The sequence below is a fragment of the Mustela nivalis genome, assembly GCF_964662115.1.
Source record: "Mustela nivalis genome assembly, chromosome: 1".
NCBI classification, from domain to species: Eukaryota; Metazoa; Chordata; class Mammalia; order Carnivora; family Mustelidae; genus Mustela; species Mustela nivalis.
In genome coordinates this window covers 190,864,865-190,887,817 of record NC_139020.1, presented here as the reverse complement: position 1 = coordinate 190,887,817, position 22,953 = coordinate 190,864,865, and the positions used below count along the sequence as shown (strand labels likewise).

General features: G+C 36.3%; 1 protein-coding gene across 7 annotated transcripts in view; it reads right to left on the bottom strand.

Moving 5' to 3' along the window:
- DNAH12 (dynein axonemal heavy chain 12) overlaps positions 1–22,953 on the bottom strand; it is a 228,390-nt gene that overhangs the window by 47,203 nt on the left and 158,234 nt on the right. For all 7 annotated transcript variants that reach the window (XM_082738549.1, XM_082738550.1, XM_082738545.1 and 4 more), the window contains 7 exons: positions 22,214–22,455; positions 21,090–21,237; positions 20,661–20,806; positions 5,879–6,093; positions 4,496–4,688; positions 3,032–3,224; positions 131–303 (listed from right to left, as the gene is read on the bottom strand). In XM_082738549.1, coding sequence (XP_082594675.1) covers positions 131–303; positions 3,032–3,224; positions 4,496–4,688; positions 5,879–6,093; positions 20,661–20,806; positions 21,090–21,237; positions 22,214–22,455 — 1,310 coding nt within the window. The remainder of the gene's footprint in view (positions 1–130; positions 304–3,031; positions 3,225–4,495; positions 4,689–5,878; positions 6,094–20,660; positions 20,807–21,089; positions 21,238–22,213; positions 22,456–22,953) is intronic.

Genomic DNA, 22,953 nt, shown 5'->3' with positions numbered 1-22,953 from the left:
ACCTTTCCATGTTTTTAAATTTTCTATAATGAATACATACTACATAGTAAGAAAAAAGTTATGTATTTTTTATGGAAAGGATGGTGAAAGTCCAACCTAAAGAGGATGAATGAAGCTAGGGAATGTTTACCTGTCATGAATGGAGTTGATATAAAGGTTGACAAACCAGGTGAGAGAGTATTGGTACATGGGATCAATGTTAGCCAGGTCTGCAATGCTGAAGAATAAGACTGATGAATGTTTGGCAATGGCTCTGTAGCCTTCTCGAGACTCCGCTATTTTGAGTTCCGTTTTTTCTGCAATCTAGAAAAGTCCAGATAAATAGAAAATATGCTTTTTAATTATGTATTTTTCATATAATAAATTTTATATTTAAGTCAATAACCCCAAACTCAATGATAAAATTATAGAGGCATGGTTTTTTAAAATTTAATTTTATTTATTTATTTTTCAGCATAACGGTATTTTTTAAAATAAATTAATTTATTTTCAGAAAAACAGTATTCATTATTTTTTCACCACACCCAGTGCTCCATGCAATCCGTGCCCTCTATAATACCCACCACCTGGTTCCCCCAACCTCCCACCCCCCCGCCATTTCAAACCCCTCAGATTGTTTTTCATAGTCCATAGTCTCTTGTGGTTCACTTCCCCTTCCAATTTCCCCCAACTCCCTTCTCTTAATTCCCCATGTCCTCCATGCTATTTGTTATGCTCCACAAGTAAGTGAAACCATATGATACTTGACTCTCTCTGCTTGACTTATTTCACTCAGCATAATCTCTTCCAGTCCCGTCCATGTTGCTACAAAAGTTGGGTATTCATCCTTTCTGATGGAGGATGTATACTCCATAGTGTATATGGACCACATCTTCCTTATCCATTCATCCGTTGAAGGGCATCTTGGTTCTTTCCACAGTTTGGCGACCGTGGCCATTGCTGTTATAAACATTGGGGTACAGATGGCCCTTCTTTTCACTACATCTGTATCTTTGGGGTAAATACCTAGTAGTGCAATTGCAGGGTCATAGAGGCATGGTTTATAAGAAAATGCTTTATTATGCTAAAAGTTGGATAGAAAGAAAGGGAAAGGAAGGAAAGAACTAGGGAGGGAGAGAAGGTTGAAGAAGACAGGGAAGAGAACAATGGATGAAAAATAGTTTAAAGTTGTGTTTTTTGTTTCAGAAATACCAGAACTGTCAATCTTTGCTTATTTCTTGTCTGAATCTGACATGTGTCTACTAATGTCACTCACCTTATTTTAATAGGTCAGAGAGAGGGAGAAAGAGAGCATATGTACACGTGTATTTATGATGTCAACACGCACACCAGAACCCAGCTCAAAGTCTGGCAAAGCAGATATTCAGAAATAGTTCTTAGCTGATGCGGTTAGACATGAAGAGTACCTTTTAAAACTAGCTTCTCATATGTTTAACTTTTCTGGATATAATATGGGTGTTAGCTAATATTCAACCCCAAAAGAAAAAAAATTATCCAAGGTAACAGCTTTCCAATTGACAACTTGATCTGATAGATTGCTATTCTATAGGAAAAATGTGTAGAGGATTTATCCACCATTTTTCCTTCTTTGGACACGCTATGCAGACACTGCTGAATGAGTGCACCCATGTATCATGTTTATACTGAACGATCCTGTTTGTAGCTGAGTCAGTCAGGAGGTGGAGATAGAACTGACCCAAGACAAACTAAATCAATTTTTCTCCCAGGGAATTAGAACTTTAAGACTTCAGAAACTGAAGTCAAGTGATACTGGGCATTCCTGCTAGTAAAAAATAATGGAACCAAATTTGGTTTCTACCTTCAAGACAAATGTATGAAGGCACAGATACAATAGTTTTACAGGAGACACTAGACTTTTTATGGAGCAGAGAGGTACAGATGAGGACTACTCAATCTTAAAGAGGGACAAAGAGCATAGAAACATTCCAATTATTCTTGAGGCCTGTATATACTTCCATAATTGGAAAAATAAAATGCTCCTTGCATATTTTTTTCAGTCTAGTTGACACACAATGATACATTAGTTTCAGGCATACAACATAGTGATTGGATAAGTTTATGCTATGCTATATTCATCACAAGTGTAGCTACCATCTGTCAGTATAGGGCACCATAATATCATTGACTATATTCCTTATGTTGCCCTTGTATTTTTCTAATTTGAGCTAATTTGAATAGGCTTCTGTTCTTGCAAACAAACTTTCCCCAAAATTATACTGGAAGGAAACTGAAAAAGAATCAAAGTGTTGACAATTAACAAGTCAGGAAATGACAGATACTGGTAAGGATATGGAGAAAGGGGAACCCTCTTACACTACTGGTGGGAATGCAACCTGGGGCAGCCACTCTGGAAAACAGTTTGGAGGTTCCTCAGGATGTTAAAAATAGAGCTACCCTACAACCCAGCAACTGCACTACTGGGTTGTTTAACCCCCAAATGCAGATGTAGTAAAAAGAAGGAGCACATGCACCCCAATGTTCATAGCAGCAACATCCACAATAGCCAAACTGCAAGAAGCCGAGATGCCCTTCAACACATGAATGGAATAAAGAAGATGTCATTTATATATACAATGGAATATTACTCAGCTATCAGAAAGGATGAATATCTAACACTTACATCAACATGGATGGAACTGGGTGGTATTATGCTAAGTGAAATAAGTTAATCAGAGAAACACAATTATCAAATGGTTACACTCATATATGCAACGTAAGAAATAGTGCAGAGGACAACAGGGATTGGTGGGGTAACTGAATGGGAAGAAATCAGAGGGAGACAAACCATATGAGACTCTGGACTCCAGGAAACAAACAGGGTTGCAGAAAGGGAGGTGGGTGCGGGGACAGTGTAACTGGGTGATGGACATTACGGAGGGCACGTGATGTGATGAGCACTGGGTGTTATACTGAACTGATGAATCACTGAACATTATATCAAAAACAAATGATAATTGGCTAATTGAATTTAAATAACATTTTTTTTAAAAATGTTGCTAGGATTTTTCACCTGCTGTTTCTTTGTTATTTCATTGGACATCATTTTAGCAGAGTCTAAGACTTTAATTGCACTTTCATCTTCTAAAATGTTCCCTTCTGAAGATGATAGTGTTTCTAAAATTTTTTTTTCTATATCTTTTAGCTGCTTCTTATTAGCTGCAGACTGAAGAATAAGGGCATTTCGCTCCTCTTCTAATTCCGGTCTAAAATGATAGAAACATTTAATCTAAATTTATAGTACTTTATTTAAATTCATATCTAAATACTAGATATCACAATTTTGCAGACATTTAAATATCTGTGTAGATATGTAACACAAACTAAGATTTGTAACACAAACTTTATCCTAAGAAAAAAAGTTAATTCCATACAAATGATAATTTGAGAAATCTGAGCAAAAAAATGATCACAAGTTGTATATATGTAAAATGTGGCAAAAACATGTACCACAGTAACTCCAAGAATGTGTTAAGTTTATCCATATGGCTGAGATGGTTATGTGAGGATAGGAACTGGAGAAGAAACACAATAGTCAACTTCTTATCTACTCCTTGGCTTTGTCACAGTGTTATTTTCACCATGTCTTCCACAAGAGCAAAAAAGATGACTTGTCATACAATTGTCTTTTCAAGTAAAAGATAAAACTGGCACTTAACAACTTCACAAAGATAGTATAAAACTTCAAAATAACATAATTTAGCATGTTATAGAATTTGTTAGGACATGGTGTGTCTTGGATACTATGCAAGTAGGATTAATATATTGGAAGTAACAAAATTAATGATTGTGTAATTTCACTTATAATTTGATTTCATGTAATAGACTGCTTGATGTTATGTTAAGCTCCAAGTGAAATCAGAGATTTCCTTCAGGAAGTAATTCTTTACTTGTAGCTGTAATATCTTTTCTTTTTTTTAAAAAACATAACACACACACACAAATAGCACATGTTAGTAATAAAAAAAGTACATAAAGAGTGAAAAAATAATAAAACTTACCCATGATTCTCCTGGGTGAACTTTTTTGGCTCAAACAATCAGATACAAGTCAGAAGTCATGATATGTCACCTGAATCCTACTACCCATACTAAGAGTCCAGTATAGCATGGTTGACTTACAACTTACAACTTACTTATAGAATGGCAATTTTCCCTTTTGAGAGAGAGAGGGTGTGCACATGAGCAGAGGGGAGGGGCAGTGGGAGAGGGAGACAGAGAATTTGAAGCAGACTCCACACTCAGGATGGAGTCTGAAGTGAGGTTTGATCTCATGACCCAACCCAAAATCAAGAGTGACATGCTTAATCAACTGAGCCACCCAGGCACCCCAAGGATGGCTATTTTAAAGGACTATATACTTATAATAACAAAATATAAAATTTGATAAGGTTTTGAAATAATCACATAACAAAAGTATTAATGGCCTACAAATTTTCCTCTCTAGACCATCTGGAAGCATATAAGAAAATACATACCTCTCCTTTGCAACAACAATACCTAGTAACTGATCTTCAAGTCCTTCTGGAGTTATCATGAAATTGAGTAAAGACACCTTTGTAGCCAGTTCTGGCATATAGTGTGGATTTCTCAGTTTTGTGGTGATATAAAACTTGAAATCAAAGGAATATTCAATAATGACCTCACCAAGTCTGATGCAATCAATGCCACCTATATTTCAGAAAATAAATGCATGGTAAGTAAGCCAAAGTTGTATAGCCCCTCCCTCTCTTAAGGCTGTTCCTAGGTTACAAGTAAAGGGTCCTAAAGTAATTTAAAATAGAATAGAGATGTGACAAAGTCATAGAGGCAAGTAAGCAATTATACATCAGGACTCATTCATTCTGGGATGACATAAGACATTTTCTCTGGAGACTTCCAAATTAAGATACCTTTTTATCTTACCTCCTCTATCAATTCTCAATCATGATTCCAACATGATTTATATACGACTGAAACTCTTAAAAGTACTAGAATTTGTAATGGAAAAAGCCTGAATGTCCATCAACTGATGAATGGATAAAGATGTGGTATATACATACGATGGAATACTACTCAACCCTCAACCCTTACCATTCGCAATGATGTGAATGGAGCTAGAGTGTATTATGCTAAGAAAAACAAGTCAGTCAGAAAGACAAATAACATGCTTTCATTCATACATAGAACTTAAGAAACAAAGCTGATGAAGATAGGGGAAGGGGAAAAAAAGAGAGGGAAGCAAACCATAAGAGACTCTTGATTACAGAGAACAAACTGAGGGTCACTGGAAGGAAGGTGGGCCAAGGATGGGCTAAAGAGTGGCGAGTATTAAGGAGGATACTTGTAATGAACACTGGGGGTTATATGTAAGTGATGGATCATTAAATTCTACTCCTGAACCCAATATTACACTATATGGTAATGAACTAGAATTTAAATAAAAACTAAAAGCTGAGCAAAGAAAAAAGAAGTACTAGAGTGTGGCACGATAAAATTTTTATAAGCAGAAGACTTAAGGTGGGCAATGTTTACTTAAAGTCAACGCTAGTCACATTAACCATTACTATTCATAATAATGGACTTTGTGACTCCATGGTCACAAGACAGAGATTTCAGGCTGGCCTCAACTTCTTTATGTTCTCTACTGAGTAACAGTCTAGATAACAGTGGTTAACATAATGAACAGAAGGCAAGATATTTATTTTAGATTATCTGACCAAAATTCTTTCCTGATACTTGTTCTAAATTTCTTTTCACATATAATAATGACACAGAAGTTCTGAGTTATTAATATTATACTTAAATTTATGTAGTGACTTTCTTGCCTCAAAGACCATTGAACCATCTTCCAGTTCTAGCAACTATTAATTAACTTGTACCTTGTTTAAAGGTTTGTCTAAGTAGTAAAGGCTCCAAAGAGGGGTCCAGTTCTTCGCCAACATTTTCTAAAAGAAGTGGAGTTCCAAACTGAATACAGTTTTCCAATGTTCTCATATAGTCTGAATCGGATAGCTTAATAACACTAAGCTGATTTTCTCTTTCAGAGTTTTTGATCCACTTATTGGCTTGACCCTGTGGGTCAATCATTAAAGGCCTAGAATATAATAAGAGACATTCTGAGAGGAATACTTAGATGTTAATTTTTTTAATTATGTAATTTAAATAACGAACACCATCAATCTGTACAAAAGCAAAGTGTTTCACATACATTATCAGGATTAATCTTCACAAGAGTCCTTTGAGAGAAAACTAAAAAGGAGTTTTATTGTCAATCATTTATTCACTTTTAAGATTTTATTTATTTATTTGACAGAGAGAGAGAGAGTACAAGCAGGGGGAGCAGGAGGCAGCGGGAAAAGTAGGTTCCCCCTCAGCAGGGAGGCTGATGCAGGCTCCATCCCAGTACCCTGGATTCATGACCTGAACTGAAGGCAGATGCTTAACCAACTGAGCCACTCAGAGGCCCCAGTCACTTATTTTTGAAATGAGGAAATTCAGTCTCAGAGAGTACTTTGTCCAAGGTTCCAAAACTAGTTCCATGTCAGAAGTATAATCTTGTGAACCTCTAAGTTGTGCTCTTTCCAATATAATGCCTGATCTTCATGGTTATTTTAATAAATGACATCTATTAATATAATATAAAAATAAAGTTATTTATTTATTTTTTTTTATTTTCAGCATAACAGTATTCATTATTTTTGCACCACACCCAGTGCTACATGCGATAAAATTTTAAAATAAGAGACCCACCAGCCTCTAATGGATTTCCTCAGGTTTGAGTAGAGCCATAAACTAATTTCCAAATTTTGTCTGGTATATATTTGAGATCTATTTAATAAATTTTTCTATGTAATTATGGTAAAGGCTTTCTGCTCAAGAACAAATAATTCATGGTTGAAGATATCGAACATACGATCAGCTTTCCTCTTCCTCAGTGATGATACTAACTGCCTTAGGGTCCTTTTATATTCAGTACAGTGCATTAAATCATCTTTAAAAAATGTTAGTAAGTTGTTTTGGCTTTCTCAGACATTGTCTTTCTGTTTCAACTTCTAGGGATAAAATCCCATTTTCCTTTGTCCAAAAACAAAACACAAAATCTCTTTAAAAATTTTCCTTTCCTTTCGAAAGACAAAATAATCAGCATTTTTCACAGAGCCAAAACAAATAACCCTAAAATTTGTTTGAAACTAATACCCCAAAGAGCCAAAGCAATCTTAAAAAAGGAAAGCAAAGTTGAAGGCATCACAGTTCTGGATGTCAAGTTATATTATAGCTGTAGTAAGGAAGACAGTATAGCACCTGTACAAAAGCAGAACCCACAGCTATATAGTCAACTAGTCTTTGACAAAGCAGAAAAGAATGGAGAAAAGATGGTCTCTTCAACAAATGTTGTTGGGAAAACTGGACAGCAACATGGAAAAGAATGAAACTGGACTACTTTCTTACACATTACAAAAAATAAATTCAAAATGGAGGAAAGACCTAAACACGAGGCAGGAAACTATCCAAATCCTAGAGGAGAACAAAAGCAGTAACCTCTTTGACATCGGCTGTCACAACTTCTTACTAGATAGGTCTCCTAAAACAAGGGAAACAAAAGCAAAAATAAACTATTGGGACTTCCTCAAGATAAAAAGCTTCTGTACAGAACTATTGGGATTTCATCAAGATCAAAAGCTTTTGCACAGCAAAGGAAACAGTTAACAAAATCAAAAGACAACTGACAGAATGGGAGAAGATATTTGCAAATGACATATCAGATAAAGGACTAGTGTCCAGAATCTATAAAGAACTTAGCAAACTCAACACCCAAAGAACAAATAATCCAATCAAGAAATGGGCAGAGGACATGAACAGACATTTCTGCAAAGAAGACATCCAGATGGCCAACAGACACATGAAAAAGTGCTCCATATCACTTGGCATCAGGGAAATACAAATCAAAACCACAATGAGATATCACCTCACACCAGTCAGAATGGCTAAAATCAACAAGTCAGGAAATGACAGATGCTGGCGAGGATGCAGAGAAAGGGGAACCCTCCTACACTGTTGGTGGGAATGCAAGCTGGTGCAGCCACTCTGGAAAACAGCATGGAGGTTCCTCAAAATGTTGAAAATAGAACTGCCCTATGACCCAGCAATTGCACTATTGGGTATTTACCCTAAAGATACAAACGTAGTGATCCAAAGGGGCACGTGCACCCGAATGTTTATAGCAGCAATGTCCACAATAGCCAAACTATGGAAAGAACCTAGATGTCCATCAACAGATGAATAGATCAAGAAGATGTGGTATATATACACAATGGAATACTATGCAGCCATCAAAAGAAATGAAATCTTGCCATTTGCGACAACATGGATGGAACTAAAGAGTATCGTGCTTAGCGAAATAAGTCAAGCAGAGAAAGACAACTATCATATGATCTCCCTGATATGAGGAAGTGGTGATGCAACATGGAGTCTTTTTTTTTTTAAATTTATTTATTTATTTGACAGAGAGAGAGATCACAAATAGGCAGAGAGACAGACAGAGGGAGAGATGAGGAGAAGCAGGCTCCCTGCTGAGCAGAGAGCCCAATGCGGGACTCGATCCCAGGCCCCTGGGATCATGACCTGAGCGGAAGGCAGAGGCCTAACCCACTGAGCCACCCAGGCGCCCCGCAACATGGAGTCTTAAGTGGGTAGGAGAAGAATAAATGAAACAAGATGGGATTGGGAGGGAGACAAACCATAAGTGACTCTTAATCTCACAAAACAAACTGAGGGTTGCTGGGGGGAGGGGGTTTGGGAGAAAGGGGTGGGATTATGGACATTGGGGAGGGTATGTGCTTTGGTGAGTGCTGTGAAGTGTGTAAACCTGGTGATTCACAGACCTGTACCCCTGGGGATAAAAATATATGTTTATAAAAAAAAAAATTCCCTCATCATCTCTAAAAAAAAAAAAAAAAAAAAAGCTTCTGTACAGTGAAGGAAACAATCAACAAAATTAAAAGGTAACCTTTAGAATGGGAGAAGATATTTGCAAATGACAGATCAGATAAAGGGCTAGTATCCAAAATATATAAAGAATTTATAAGGCTCAATGCCTCCCAAAACATGGGTAGAAGACATGATTAGACATACATGTCTTTGGAAAAAATGCTCAACATCACTTATCATCAGGGAAATACAAATCAAAATGATGATAAGATACCACCTCACACTAGTCAAAATGGCTAAATTTGACAACACAGGAAACAACAATTTTTGGTGAGGATGCAGAGAAAGAGGAATCCTCTTAACTGCTGGTGGGAATGCCAACTTGTGCAGTCATTGTGGAAAACAGTATGGAGGTTCCTCAAAAAGTTAAAAATAGAACTACCCTATATTCCAGCAGTTGCACTACTAGGTATTTACCCAAAGGATACAAAAATAGTGGTTGAAGGGATCCATGCACTCTGATGTTTATAGCAGCATTATCAAAGACAGCCAAATTATGGAAAGAGCCCAAATGTCCATCTATCTAATGAATGGATAAAAAAGATGAAATATTTATACACAATGGAATATTATTCAGCCATAAAAAAGAATGAAATCTTGCCATTTGCAATGACCTGGATAGTGCTGGAGAGTACTATGCTAAGGGAAATAAGTGAGTCAGAGAAATGGAGGGGAGGTAGGGGGGATGGGTTAAATAGGTGATGGAAATTAAGGAGTGCACTTGTGATAAACACCGGGTGATATATGGAAGTGATGAATCACTAAATTCTACATGAAACTATTATACTCTATATTAACTAACTGGAACTTAGATAAAAATTTGGAAAAGAAAAACAATTCAATTAGTAGCTGATTGGTTGCTTTCTTTCCCAGCTCAAATTGTACTGAAATCCTATTAAAAATACAAAAAAGTCCAGATACTAGTTAAAATTTACTTTTTTTTTTAAAGATTTCATTTATTTATTTGACAGAGAGAGATCACAGCAGACAGAGAGGCAGGCAGAGAGAGAGAGAGAGGGAAGCACTCTCCCTGCTGAGCAGAGAGCCCGATGTGGGACTCGATCCCAGGATCCCAAGATCACGACCCAAGCCGAAGGCAGCAGCCTAACCCACTGAGCCACCCAGGTGCCCCAAAATTTACTTTTGCTATCACAGCAAACAGTGGGAAAGTGTTCTGGAAATGAGAAAGTTACTTTGCATATAGCTGCTTAAAAACTGTAACGGTAAATAGGTTAATAATTTATATAAAAAATGAAAAGAATGAGAATAGTGGGAAAGAATTAAAAACAAAAGTTGTATCTAAAAAAAAAAAAAACTGACTAGATGAGATGCTTTTAGTACCTTACAAGGCCCTGTTTAAATCTACTGATTTCTTCCTTATATATCCTTGTTACAGGAAAAATATAGTATTGTTGATACCCTTGCAAAGAGTAGCAATTTTTGTAAATTAACATTTAATGCTAATCAATATTCTTAGTAATGCATAAATTAATGTTCTGGATAATACAATGTTTAGAGATTATTGTTTATTCTAAAAGACATTCAATTTCCTATGTGAATATTAACTATATAAATGGAAAATTGAATATTAAATATATAAATGAATGCTAAATATATATGATATTAAATATATATTAAATATATAAATAGAAATATGTGAATATTAAATATATAAATGGAAAATCGAACTGCATCCAGAGAGATGAGGCCCTGCCATAGTGTTTGTATTTCAAGCATAGTATAACAGTAAAGCTAGCCTACATTTGAGATCCATAGGCAGTCTGAATTAGAAAGCATTACCCACCCATGCTTCTGGCAGAGGAAGTAATTTTGGAGAAAATGTTGCTGTTAAGTAGCCAGAATGGTGTGTTAATAAAGCAGCAAAGTATTTTCATTGTGGTTAAAAAGTAAGGAGAGTCAGATTTTGAGATATAGACACTAAAATGAGTAATTTGAAGATGATAATTATTTTTAAAAACTAACATTTATTGAACACTTATTGTGTATTAGGCACTTTCTTAAAACATTTCTATAATGTAGGAGTTGTTATCATCCCCATTTACAGGTGAAGCATCTAAGGCATTGAGAGGTCAAATAAGTTACCCAAATCTCAAAATAGAAAGTGATAGGGGAAAATTTGAATTCAAATATCCTGACACTAGAGTCTGCACTGCTTCAATCACTATACCATATTATAAACAAACAAACTTTTAGAAATCATGAACAAGCACAATAAGGATTAATTATGAACTATGGTTCTAGCAGCATGACTGGTTAAATAACCAAAAAATCCTACCACTGAGTACTGGTAGAGAAAATGTGACATTTTAAAAATACATGGGTGGCAGACATTCATAATACATAAATACATTAAATATAAGTATAGAAAAACACAGGTGCCAGAAACACAGGCAAAATTGAATTCCAGAAAAGGAAGTATGGGGGCTGAAATGACACTAGCCTTGGGGAGACTGTCAGTTCTAATAACCTAGGGGCTCCTTGAGTCTGTATGCAGCAGGAAGCTAGAACTGAGACCCTTGCATTAAGCTAATACCCACAAAAGGCTTGGTGAAACCACAGATAGAAAAAACCCAACTCAATGCATAAGGAGACATGAAGGAAGTTTTTTTATTCCTGTCTTACATCCAGCTGAGAAAAAGATCTCTTGAGAATATGTAGCCATAGATTTATAGTTCATGCAGTTTTAGGGTACAAGTTTACAGTATGTGAGCCAAGAAACTCCAAGCTGAGAAATTAACATGTATTGGACCAGTAATACTCTCAGGAATCTTGGACAAAGTAAGGACAAAGCAGAATTGCAGCTCGGGCCGGAGAAATGAAAAACTCAACCCCTACAGATTTTGGGGGTAGGGGTGAGAAAATCTCTTTGGCTAAAAACACAATACCTTTACCAACATTTGCCTAGTAGAAATCTCTTACTCCAGGAGATAGCTCAACTCATGATAAGATTGACTCAAGCACTAAAGGCATGGCTGAAGAAGAGACATGCCCATTTCCAGTGGCTAATACCATTTAGCTCAGTCCCCATTGTTAGACCCATGATATCTGGCATTCAAGCAAATATTATGAGATATTTAAATAAGCAAGGGAAAAAATGCCTAAACATTCTCAGGAGACAAAGAAATTAACAGAAACAGAATCCTAGATAACACAAATGTTAGAACAAGATGGCGGGGAGTAGGAGACTGGGATATCATCAGGTCCCAGGAGTTCAGCTAGATAGTTATCAAACCATTCTGAACACCTACCAACTCAATAGGAGATAAAAGAGAAGAAGAGCAGCAATTCTAGGAACAGAAAATCGACCACTCTCCAGAAGGTAGGATATGTGGAGAAGTGAATCTGAAGCGATGGGAAGATAGACTATGGAGGGAGGAGGGGCCAGCTCCTGGCAAGTGAAAGAGCAGCAGACCACCAAATTGGGACTTTTAGAAATCTGCTCCACTGAGGGACATCGCTCCAGAGACTAAATGGGGGTGGAGCCCTCATGGGGACAGTGTGGTCTTAGGACCTGTGGGGTCACAGAAAGACCAGGGGTGTTTGAGTGTCACAGAGCAGGCAGGTATCAGAGCAGAGAAGCCGGCTGCAGGGACTGAGCCAAGGAGTGGGCTCTCAGTTCAGGGTAACCTTAAACCATGATCTGAGGCACAGTCAGGCCACTGCTCTTTGAGATGGTACCCCACAAGCAGTAGATCTGGGGAGACACCCTCCTTCATCCTCTGGGAGAAATGGTGCAGGAGCACACTGCAGGAGACTGCTCTGTTTGGAGACTCCAAATAGGCCCATGCACCAGAGATAGAAACACCTGGTGACAAGCTGGGTGAGCACGAAGTACGACCAGAGACCAGGGGGATGGGAGTAACTGGCTGCTTTTCTCTGAGGGCACACTGAGGAGTGGGGCCCTGAGCTCTTGGGTCCTCTGGGGCCGGAGATTGGGAGGCCACTATTTTCATTCCCATCCTCCAAAGCTATACAGAAAGCATTCAGGGAACAAAAGCTCCCGAGAGCAAACTCAAGCAGATTACTTAGCCTGGCTCCTGGCAAGGGCGGTGCAATTCCGCCTCCGGCAAAGACATTTGAAAATCACTGCAACAGGCCCCTCCCGTAGAAGATCAGCAAGAATATGCACCCAAAACCAAGTTCACTGATTAATGAGAACTGCAGAACTCCAGAGCTAGGGAAAAGCTACATAGAATTCATGGCTTTTTCCCATGATCCATTAGTCTTTCAAAGTTAAATTAAAAACAATTTTTTTTCTTATTCTATTTTTTAAAATTTTCCCTCTTTCCTATCTAACATTTTAAAACTATTTTATCAATACCTTTTAAAAAATCTTTTACAATTTTCATTGTTATAGTCATATTTTATCCCTTCATTGAACTTAACCTTATTTCTTGTATACATATAGGGTTTTTTTTTCTTTAAAATTTTGGGATACAATTTCTTCTAATAGATAAAAATATACCCTAAATCTAGCACATAGCTTTGTTCTAGTCTCCAGCCCAACCACATTCTTTCCTTTTCTTTTTTCAACCAACTTCTTATCATATCAATTCCTTTCTTAGGGTCTTCTAAAATTTTCATCTTTATAGTCATATCCTATCCTTTCATCATGTTTACCCTTATTTTTGTATATATATGTTTTTTCTTTCTTTAAAATTTTGGGAGGTAGTTTCTTCTAACAGACCAAAATACACCCAAAATGAATCAAGTGTGTGGCTCTGCTCTATTTGCCAGTCTAAAATATATCTATATCTATATCTATATCTATATCTATATCTATATTGTTTTTCTTCCCTTCCATTCCCCTCACCCCCAGTTTCAGGTCTCTTCTGATTTGGATAGTGTATATTATTCTGGGGTTGTTTTTACCCTTTTAGTATTTTGTTCTCTCAATCATCTATTCTTTCTTGGATAAAATGATAAGGAGGAAAAACTCACCAGTAAAAAAAGGAAAAGAGGCACAACCAATGGCTAGGCACGTAATCAATATGGACATTAGTTATCTGTGAGAACTAGAGTTCAGAATCATGATTATCAAGGTGCTAGCTGGGCTCAAAAAAAGCATGGAAGATATTAGAGAAACAGTTTCTGGAGAAATAAAAGAACTAAAATCTAACCAAGTTAAAATAAAAAAAGCTATTAATGAGGTGCAATAAAAAATGGAGGCTCTAACTGCTAGGATAAATGAGGCAAAAGAGAGAATTAGTGACATAGAAGACCAAATGATAGAGAATAAAGAAGCTAAGCAAAAGAGAGACAAACTACTACTGGACCACAAGGAGAGAATTTGAACCACATTGAGATACCACCTTACACCAGTTAGAATGGCAAAAATTAGCAAGACAGGAAACAACATGTGTTGGAGAGGATGTGGAGAATTTGAGAGATAAGTAATACCATAAGACAAAACAGTATTAGAATAATTGGGATTCCAGAACAAGAAAGAAAGAGAGGGGTAGAAGGTATACTGCAGCAAATTACAGCAGAGAATTTCCCTAATTTGGCAAAGGGAACAAGCATCAAAATCCAGAAGGCACACAGAACCCCCTAAAAAGCAATAAAAATAAGTCTATACCCCATTATCTAATAGTAAAACTTACAAGTTTTAGTGACAAAGAGAAAATCCTGAAAGCAGCTTGGGACAAGAGGTCTGTAACACACAACGGTAGAAATATTAGATTGGCAACCTATCCACACACACCTGGCAACCCAGAAAGGACTGGCATGATATATTCAGAGCACTAAGTGAGAAAAATATGCAGCCAAGAATACTATATCCAGCTAGGCTGTCATTAGAAATAGAAAAAGAGATAAAAAGCCTCCAGGACAAACAAAAATGAAAAGAATTTGTGAACATCAAACCAGCTCTACAGGAAAGAGGTCCTCTAAGCAAAGAGAGAGCCTAAAAGTAACAGACCATAAAGGAACAGAGACAATGTAAATTAACAGTCACTTTACAGACAATACAGTGGCACTAAATTCATATCTTTCAATAGTTACCCTGAATGTAAATGGGCCAAATGCCCCAATCAAAAGATACAGTGTATCAGAATGGATAAAAAAAAACAAGACCCACTGATGTGCAGTCTACAAGAAACTCATTTTAGATCCAAAGACACCCCCAGATTTAAAGTGAGGGGTAGAAAACAATTTACCATGCTAACGGACATAAAAAGAAAACTGGGGTGGCAATCCTTATATCAGATAAATTAGATTTTAAGCCAAAGACTATAATAAGAGATGAAGAAGGACACTATATCATACTTAAAGGGTCTGTCCAAGAAGAAGATCTGACAATTTTAAATATCTATGCCCCTAACATGGAGCAGCCAATTATATAAACCAATTAATAACAAAACCAAAGAAACACATCAACAGTAACACAGTAATAGCAGGGGACTTTAAGACTACCTCAATGAAATGGACAGATCATCTAAGCAGAAGATCAACAAGGAAATAAAGGCTTTAAATGACACACCAGACCAGATGGACATCACAGATATATTTAGAACATTCCATCCCAAAACAACAGAATACAACACTTTCTTCTCTAGTGCACATGGAACATTCTCCAGAATAGGTCAATTCCTGGGTCACAAATCAGGTCTCAACTGGTACCAAAAAATTAGATTATTCCCTGCATATTTTAAGACCACAATGCTTTGAAACTGGAACTCAATCACAAGAGGAAAGTTGGAAAGAATTCAAATATATGGAGGCTAAAGAGCATCCTACTAAAGAATGAGTAGGTCAACCAAGAGGTTAAAGAAGAATTTTTAAAATTCATGGAAACAAATGAAAATGAAAACACAACTGTTCAAAATGTTTGGGATATAGCAAAGGCAGTCCTGAGAGGAAAGTATATAGCAGTACAAGCCTTTCTCAAGAAACAAGAAAGGTCTCAAGTACACAACCTAACCCTACACCTAAAGGAGCTGGAGAAAGAACAGCAAAGAAAGCCTAAACCCAGCAGGAGAAGAGAAATCATAAAGATCAGAGCAGAAATCAATGAAATAGAAACCAAAAGAACAGTAGAACAAATCAACGAAACTAGGAGCTGATTCTTTGAAAGAATTAGTAAGATTGATAAACACCTGGCCAGACTTATCACAAAGAAAAGAGAAAGCACCCAAATTAATAAAATAATGAATGAAAGAGGAGAGATCACAACCAACACCTAAGAAATACAAACAATTATACTAACATATTATGAGCAACTATATACCAGCAAATTTGACAATCTGGAAGAAATGGAGATATTCCTAGAGACATATAAACTACCAAAACTGAACCAGAAGAAATAGAAAACCTGAACAGAACCATAACCAGTAAGGAGACTGAAGCGTCATCAAAAATCTCCCAACAAATAAGAACCCAGGGCCAGATGGCTTTCCAAGGGAATTTGATCAAAATTCTTCACAGTGTAGGGATTAAGGGTACATACCTCAATATCATCATAGCCAACTATGAAAAACCCATAGCAAATATCATTATCAAAGGGCAAAAACTGAGAGCTTTTCCACTAAGGTCAGAACATGGCAGGGATGTCCACTATCACCACTGTGATTCAACATAGTACTAGAAGTCCTAGCCTCAGCAGTCAGATAACAAAAAGAAATAAAAGGCATCTGACTTGGCAAAGAAGTCAAACTCTCATTCTTTGCAGACGAGATCCTACTTTATGTGGAAAACCCACAAGACTCCCACTCCAAAGCTGCTAGAACTCATATAGGAATTCCATAAAGTGTCAGGATATAAAATCAATGCATAGATATCAGTTGCATTTCTATACATAAACAGCAAGACAGAAGTAAGAAATTAAGAAGTTGATACCATTTACAATTGCACCCAAAACCATAAGATACCTAGGAATAAACCTAACCAAAGAGGCAAAGAATTTGTACTCAGATAACTATAAAGTACTTATGAAAGAAGTTGAGGCAGACACAAAGAAATGGAAATATATTCCATGTTTATGGATTGGAAGAACAAATAATGTGAAAATGTCTATGCTATCTAAAGAAATCTACATATTTAACACAATCTCTATCAAAATACCATCAACTTTTTCAAAGAAATAGAACGAATAATCCTAAAATTTATATGGAACTAGAAAAGACCCTGAATATCCAGAGGAATGTTAAAAAAGCAAGCCAAAATTCGTGCCATCACAATTCCAGACTTAAAGCCCTTTTACAAAGCTGTACTCATCAAGACAGTATAGTACTGGCCCCAAAACACACATTCATCAATAGAACAGAGAGCCCAGAAACGGACCCTCAACTCCATGGTCAACTAATCTTCGACAAAGCAGGAAAGAATGCCCAATGGAAAAAAGATAGTCTCTTCAACAAATGGTGTTGGGAAAATTGGACAGCCACATGCAAAAGAATGAAACTGGACCATTTCCTTGCACCATACACAAAAATAGTCTCAAAACGGATGAAAGACCTCAGTGTGAGACAGGAGTCCATCAATATCCTTGAGGAGAACACAGGCAGCAACCTCTTTGACCTCGGCGACCTCAACTCCTTCCTAGGAACATCACCAAAGGCAAGAGAAGTAAGGGCAAAAATGAACTATTGGGACTTCATCAAGATCAAAACCTTTTGCACAGTAAAGGAACGAACAGTCAACAAAATCAAAAGACAACCAACAGAATGGGAGAAGATATTCTCAAATGATATATCAGATGAAGGGCTAGTATCCAAAATCTATAAAGAACTTATCAAACTCAACACCCAAAGAACACATAATCCAGTCAAGAAATGGGCAGAAGACATGAACAGACATTTCAGCAAAGAAGACATCCAGATGGCCAACAAACACATGAAAGAAACACTAAAGGGCCAAAGGTAGTATTATAATTCCATGAGGAAAGGATGAATACCTCAATAAACAGTGACACAGTGCTGGGGTACATGGCTACCATTATAAAAAAAAGTAAAATAAAATAAGATTCTTACTTTTTATCATACCCAGAGATACAAAAAAGAAGCAAGCATGAGAGTCCTAATTTCAAAAAGTACATTGTTTTCCCAGCTTATGACTCTGAGAACTATATGTTGACCTCCAATACCCATGTTTGTTACTATAATGGCTTGGAACCAAGCCGTAGGTAATTAAACCTAGGGTGGATATTTGTCCCAAGCTAAGCCAATCAGTTTTTTCTGTCACAGGAACTTGAAGTTTGACTTGATGGTCCTGGTTAATCTATACTTTTCAACTGATGTGTTTTGTGAACTTAGGAACTGAGGCTTCCATAGTGAACAGCCATATGCACAGGGGAACAGAGACAGACCTTAACATTAGAGATAAACTAATGAAGCAGCTGTGCAGAGAATAACACAGAAGATTGTTCCTACACCCCGAAGGACAGAAAACAGACCAATTTTCACCTTCCATAGGCCTTGTGGCCCAAACTTTCTCTGAGGTACACTTATGGATAGTCTAAGGTACACTTAAGACAGAATAACCAAAAGAGTGAACATTAGGTACATTACTGGGTTTTTCTGTCAGGAGACCAAACCTCTGTGGCCACTTATATTGGTGTTAACAAGGATGACAGCCATAGATGACTAGACTGGGCTCAAGTGGCAAGAACTGAAATTTGAACTATAAGGACAGAGAGTAATCCTTTAAAAGTCAACCAGCCCATGGTCTGTGGACCAGCTGGTCTACAAATAACAGGTGGAAAGGGTGACTCTATTGGAATATTACTTTATTAGGAGAGCCTTTCTGCCAGAAATTGACAGATTGTTGTCCTCAATTTACATATGACCCTGAAACCTCTGGTTTCCTCAAATTTTAATTAAGATACATATAGACCTTGGGCGCCTGGGTGGCTCAGTGGGTTAAGCCGCTGTCTTTGGCTCAGGTCATGATCTCAGGGTCCTGGGATCGAGTCCCGCATCGGGCTCTCTGCTCAGCAGGGAGCCTGTTTCCTCCTCTCTCTCTCTGCCTGCCTCTCTGCCTACTTGTGATCTCTCTCTGTCAAATAAATAAATAAAATCTTTAAAAAATATATACATATAGACCAACAGCATTTTCTGAACTGCAATTTAAAAAATCTGAATAGCCACCAATGCATTGAAAGGAGTTCTAAAACAGAATTCTAAAAACTTGGAGTATAATATTCTGTTACGTAGAACTTTCCCTGCCCTACCATAGAACATATTTTTTTGAATAGCTGAATATACTTTCTCAGATTATGATAAATTTATTATCTGAAGTCTCAATCTAAGGATGTTCACACTCAAGCAAAATTTGAGAGGATAAACACTCAAAATATGATCATACACATCCTTATTTTATTAAAACAATATTGTTAATATAAAGGAAGCTTAGATGTCTTGAAGTAAGGTTTTCAAAGAATATAAACAAACAATAACTCAGACTCTCAAAATGTAAGATTTCTTTATACATGTTTCATATTCCACAAGACGACTAAAATTTCCATTACAGTTTTAAAGGTAATGAATGTAATATCCTATTCCATGCACTTCACACAGTAATTAAAAACAAGGATTTGGAAGTTAAATGGCCTAGATTAAAATTCTGAGTCCACCATTTTAGCTCAGTTATCTACTAAATTTCAAATTGTTAAATCACTCCAGGCCTCAATTTCCTCATCTATAAAATGGAATAAAAGTAATGTCTAACTCAGGAATTTCTGAGACTATAGGGCACTTACAGAAGTACCTCATGAATGTAAGAGCTCAATGGTATTAATACATATGAGATATAGTCCCATGAAAAGAATTAAAATTAAATGACAACATGGATAATCATTTATAGTAAATGATTTCTCAAATAAAAGTAATTGTTGAAGTTTTTCAAAGTGATATAAATAAAAGGATAATAAAATCATTTGTAAAGCTCATATAGTTATCACACTATCAATGATAGCAATTAAAAAAGATATCTGTGAAATTGCATAAATGACCAAGTTAGAGTATCTTTAAAACACGTAGAAATACCTAGTTAAAACACATAAGGTAAATAGCCAAAACCTGGAAAGAGCCCAGGTGTCCATCATGGTGATATAGCCATTCAATGGAATATTACTCAGCAACAAAAAATAGGAACTTTGTGCTTTGTGGAAGAAGCCTTACTCAAAAGAGTATATATAGTATGGTTCTGTATATATGAAGTTCTGGAATAGGCAAAGCTAACCTGTGATGGAAAATAATCAGAGTAATAATTTCTTACTGTGGGGTAAGAGTAAGGATTTACTGGGAAGGGACATAAGAAAACCTCCTGGATGTTAATAATGTTCTGTATCTGTACCAAGTCTACACTTTTGTTGGAATTCATGAGTGGTATACTTAACTCTTGTGTATTTCATTATACATGAATTCTACATCAAAAGAAAAACAAACAAAAACAACTGAAATTAATGATATGCATGCTGAAGCATTTGGGGAAAAGTATAACTACATTTGCAACTTATGTTGCAGTGTATGAAAAGGATGAGTTGATAGATGGATAGAGGGATGTATAAGTATGGGATAAAGCAGAAGAAAAATGTTAACTGCAGAACCTAGGAGGTGGTAGGTGTGTGGGTGCTTACTCTAAAATCCTGTCAACTTTTCTCTACATTTAAATACTTTCAGATAAAATAATTGAAAAATACTTTCTATTCCTTACCAACGCCTGGAGTTATTAACAATCACTCCATTATCTATGGAGAAAGTATCTGTTGGCAATCCGGCAATATTCCAAGCTCTAATTTTTACTGGATCACCCAGAGTCTTACTCAATGAGAACTCCTCTGAACATGGAATTTTTTTCTCCTGTAAGAAATAAATATCTAATGTTTTATTTCATTTTGTTCGTTGAAATATTTTTAAATTATTGATTTGTCATCAGATATTATTTAACTCTAAAAAGGTAGAAAAAACTGAATTAAAAGTTGGACTATGAAAGTATTTTACTGATCAAGCAAGAAGAAAAAACAAGACCCCATACTTTCAGTGATTTCTTCTCTTCATCATCCTTATTACCATTTTTCCTCCATAATATCCCAAAACATACTTTGAATGTTCAAAAGGAAACTTATAAAATATAAATCCTTACCCTGCACAACTTGCTCCAGTTTTCTGTACATCTTTGTCGAAAGCCAGAAGTGAAAGCACCAAGATAGGCTATTACTCCCGCTGATACTAAGACATCACCAGTCAAATTTTCATATATTATCTGAAGGTCATCTGCAGCCTGAGACCATCTGTGAGATCAACCAAAGGCAAAAGAGCCTCACCACAGAGAATGACAGAAGACAGTAATAGAAAGGGTAAGGGACTTCTAGTCCAAATTCTATAACAAAAAGCCATGAAATGTTGGACTCCTATCTATAAAAGAAGTGCTATAATATATCTATGCTATATGAATGACAATCCACCTTTCGTTATTAGATTATTAGACATTTCTTGCAAAACTTGACCCTCCGGAACAAGCAAGGAAAAAAACAAAAACAAAAACATGCCAGCATTTTGTCTAATGATTTTCTTCAGGATGATTTATTTGGCTTAGTGGCCCTGCTATTTGCTTCAGTATTTATTGTTAGTCTGTATGACATAAAAACACTTGCAATTCATTACTAATTCATTACTAAAAATTCCATTTAAGTTGTATAAAAGCTGGCATACTGGTGCTAAGGTTAGTATTCTTTCCATTTCATGAAGTCTTTACAATAAAAAAATGCATTTCAAAATCATTTAATCTGCACTACAAAGTACTGTCAAAGGCCTATTACCATTTCATGCTATTCACCCAACACATATAATTAATAAATGAGATAGCTGGTTGGCTAATACCAATAGATTAGGATAAAGCTAACTGTTTTACTCAGATCAGTCCGGTTATATCTTCTTTGAAATAAATTTTAAGACAGTGAGTCATATATCCACTACTCAACCCCGGGCAAACATTTTATTTTGAAAACACATAAAATTGGAAAGAAATATACAATGATCCCCAACACACTCACCATGTAGATTTAAAATTATCGTCTGCCTTATAAAAAATTTGGAAACAAGTGGCAAACACCATCCTTGACATTGATATTCTGTTGGGAGAAGCCTGGCCAGTTGCCTTGTTGAATGCCCTCATTCTAAACCAGACACTTAAAAATAAATAATAAACACTCAAAGACAGTAACATATTCAACCCTTAAATGTTGTTAAAATAAGTAGAAATCTGACCTTGATTTTTCTCCTCCCAGTCCTCCAATTAGTTTTGAGGCTCTTTCAAGTTTCTTAGCACAGAGTTCCACCTGGTCTTCTAAACGAGCCTTTTCCTCAGTTTTCTCAATAAATGTTGTTTGTAAATTTTCCAAATGATGTTCTACTTCTGCTAATTCTGCTCTCTTCTGATTCAAAAGCTCCATTATCTCAGCTAAGGACTTCTGAGCTTCTGTTAAGCGGGCTTTCTTAGGAGCCACAACCTGTTTGGGAACAATATATGCAGCGAGGATGTGTACTTTCTAAAACGGACACCTATATAATCCTTTATAGACATGATGAGTTAAAAGTAATTATTATAAATATATTTGTTACTTATAATAAATTATGCTAAATAAATATTTTGCCTTAAATCTTACATTTTTTTTTACCTAAGTAAAGTACAATATATTTATATGTCATATAAAATATATAAAACATTCTGGACTAGCAAATGATCATCTGTAAAATAGATGAATTATTCAAGACTAACAAAATATTTAATATGTAGCAAAACAGTACAAGATACAGCAAAATGTCTCAAAAATAATGAGAAGTTGCCATTCAACTGTTGCCAAAAACAGAGGGGGGGGGAACATAGCATAAATATAGGACTATGCTCTGTGTGTGTGTGTGTGTGTGTGTGTGGCATTTTCAAGTCTGCAGTCTTCTTCCTGGTTGTCTGAGGCATACATTGCCTTGGGGGGATTAAGACTACGTTA